The sequence below is a fragment of the Trachymyrmex cornetzi genome, unplaced genomic scaffold, assembly GCF_001594075.2.
Source record: "Trachymyrmex cornetzi isolate Tcor2-1 unplaced genomic scaffold, Tcor1.1 scaffold153, whole genome shotgun sequence".
Taxonomy (NCBI): Eukaryota; Metazoa; Arthropoda; class Insecta; order Hymenoptera; family Formicidae; genus Trachymyrmex; species Trachymyrmex cornetzi.
Genome location: NW_017296124.1, coordinates 189,469 through 192,701, shown reverse-complemented (window position 1 = coordinate 192,701; position 3,233 = coordinate 189,469). Strand labels below are relative to the sequence as shown.

General features: G+C 37.4%; 1 protein-coding gene across 1 annotated transcript in view; it reads left to right on the top strand.

Annotated features, from left to right (window-relative positions):
• Positions 1 to 617: 617 nt before the first annotated feature.
• Positions 618 to 3,233, top strand: part of lili (LMBR1-like protein lilipod) — an 11,808-nt gene continuing 9,192 nt past the window's right edge. The window contains exon 1 of the mRNA XM_018502995.1: positions 618 to 941. Within this exon, the coding sequence (XP_018358497.1) occupies positions 882 to 941 (60 nt within the window). The 5' untranslated portion in view covers positions 618 to 881. The remainder of the gene's footprint in view (positions 942 to 3,233) is intronic.

Below are 3,233 nucleotides of genomic sequence, written 5' to 3'. Positions count from 1 at the left end.
AAGAAACGGAGAACTTCGATTGGTACATATTCTTATGCATTACATGTTATGCGTTATGCAAGAGTCTGTGCTCCCCGCTTTAGGACCCAGACACAAGCTTTTGCGTAACGCATAATACATAGTGCATAATGGAATCAACCAATCGAAATTCTTCTTTTCCATGGAATGAGAGGAAAGGAAAGCTTCTGATTAGTTGATTCGCTTATGCACTATGCGTTATGCGTAAAGGTGCGATTTCACGCTGACGCTGAAAATGAGCGTCGAGCGTCAGCGTGAAAAGGCACCTTTAAGTCTGCGTCCCCATGGAGAAAGAAACAGCGGAACGGAATGTGAACGGAATATTGATAGAAAAGAGATAGGATCATCCTGTCTCTTTTCTATCAACATTCCGTTCACATTCCGTTCCGCTGTTTCTTTCTCCATGGGGACGCAGCCTAAGGCTTAAAAATCTATTGTAGATCTGGGGTTATGCAAAAGTTTGTGTTGCGGCCTTCACACGTACACGAGCTTGTGCTTGTGTGTGTGCTACCGGTTGCACCAGGCCGCCGACCGATGGAGCTAGTCGCGATGTCGTAAACAGAATTGGCATCTCTGGCGACTCTGGACTCTGGCTCAACTGGCTCGACAATCAGTTCGTTAACAGCCTTTGGTAGATCGGTTAGTCGGTCGGTCGTCATGCCTATCGCCGTTCGAATATATTAACTCGTTGTTACACCCACACGTGCACACACCCGTCGTAGAGACCAAGCCGGGGATTCACCTCGACGTTTCTCACGTCGCACGAGAGTGTCGTCCACCAGGGTATGTCGTCGCGGGGCCGTGCAATACGGTAAAATGTTGCCGCTGGCCAATCGGGATCATTCGCTGACAACCAGGTGAAGATGGAAGATGACGCTGACCTCAGGGAACAATTGTTTCTGAACACCGTACGCGAGAACATAGTGAGTAACATCGCAAATACTCTTCCGAGCGTTGAAAATGCCCATCCTAGAGCCGCACGATCGAGTTTCCCGCGCCATCGTACACGCAAAAAAAAAACCCGACCTCGGGACCCTCTGTGGGCACACAATACCAAGCCCCGAATGTGGTGTTTTATGCGGGAATCCCACAAAGATTTACGCCTTTCTCCGGTCATCATTCCTCACCGCGGATGTCGTCACAATTGACCCCTCTGGAATTTCCACGAAGAATCGAACGCCTAATATATTCATTTCTACCAACGTGGATTAACTCCAATCTAAGTTCAGTTTACTCATCTTTCTAGGTCTAAGAATTAAATTTAATTAGCATGTTTCCGTCAATGTAAATTAACTTTAATCTTGGTTTAATCTCGTATCTTTTTCCAGACCTAAAAATTAGAATTAATTGGAATTCCCGTTTCTACCAAAATTAATCTCGATTCAGCTTACTCTTTATCTTTTTTGTAATTCTTGAAACTAGAAAAATAAGTAAACCGAAATTGATCTACGTTGCTGGACAATGTCCAAGATTAAAATTAATCTATCAACGTAGATTAACTTTAATCTTGATTCAATTACTTTTATCTTCTCTAATTGTAAGAATTAGAAAGAAATAAAGAGAGAAATTTACTAGAGATTAAAGTTAATCTGTATTAATAGAAATGGATCCAAAATCAAGAATTCAACTTACACTTCACATCTTTTCCTAATTCCTAAACATAGGAAAAGATAATTAGAAGACTAGAAGTTGAATTAAAATTAAGTTAATCTACATTGGTAGAAATGTACTTAAGATAAAGAATTCAACTTATTCCTGTTTCTACCATTGTGGTTTAATTTTAATGTCCCAAACTAATTCTTCACTTTTTTCTAGTTTACTAAGACAGATGAAGAATAGATTGAACTGAGATTAAAGTTAATCTGTTAAATGTTGCATCCGATTGTAGATTCTATGATCAACTCATTGGTCACAAAATCATAATTTTCCACACCATTGGCACGCAAAACTAAGCCTTAAGGTTAACTGGAATCGTCTACTATGGAATTCAATTTCTAATTTGTATTCGCTCAAAATTGAACTTGTAATTAACATGAGAACAATTAAACGACAAGACCATCGCCTACTTGACGAATTGAGGTTGCAGCTTGTTTCGTTTTTAATTATTCAATCGCGAAAACGTGCCTTATCATTCATGATAACGTCAGCCACGACTGTAGCCGTTGGAAGCTCCGATAATTCCACCACTGTTTGCCGACGTGGATCGAACGGGGCCTACTTGTTTATTTATCTTAACGGGACAAATGCCCGTTCGTCCTCGATTAATCGTGGCCGGTGCGGGATTTAAAACTATTCAAGTTTGCAAGAGCATGTGTTTACAAGCGAAAGAAGACCTCCCTCTTCCCCGAATAAATTTTATTTTAGCAACAGCTGTGAAATATTGCCAAGGAAAAAGATGATGTTCCTCTTCCCTTCCCTCCCGTAAAATGTTCTTTGTTTGTCTCTTTCTTCGCAGTTTTATAAATAAGGTGCTCAATCCTTTGTTTAGCGCGAGGCATCGTTCGCTTATTAATCTTTCGTTATTTATTTCAGTCTTCGGCTGCGCTAATATCGAGTGTGAATCTTCAGCAGATTTACCACTTGTGAATAATGTGGATTTACGTCCATATCTAGCAATATACAGGATCTCCCACGAGAAGTTGCTGAAACTAATTCAGCTGCCATTTTGAAACTATTTAAGGAATAGGAAAAGTAAAATATCTTTTAATGGAAGATATTTGATAGTTTTATTTATACATAAAATGAAGACGAATATTTTATCATTTAATAAAGATTTATAAAAATATTGCCAATTTTAATGCTATATATTTTTGAAATGATATCAATTTTTTTTTTAATTTACACTATATATATACATATAAGATTAAGAGCAGCAATATTTCAAAAATATGTAATATTAAGATTGACAGTGTTTAGCATTTTCGTCGCTTTATTTTAAAATAAAATAAAACTGCCAAATGTTTCTTATTGAAAGATATTTTATTTTTTTTGTTCCTTATGTACATTTAAAAATGACAGCTTATTAGTTTCAGCAAATTTCACATGGAACACCCTATAAATTAATCCTAATCTCGATTTAATTAAAAATTTTTATAACAATATCTTTATTTTAGACTGTATATGTGAAAAACACAATCAATACTAGAAATTTAAAAATGCCTATTACGGTCGAAGCTAGATCTTCGTTGCTTAAATAATTCAATCTTGAATTACTA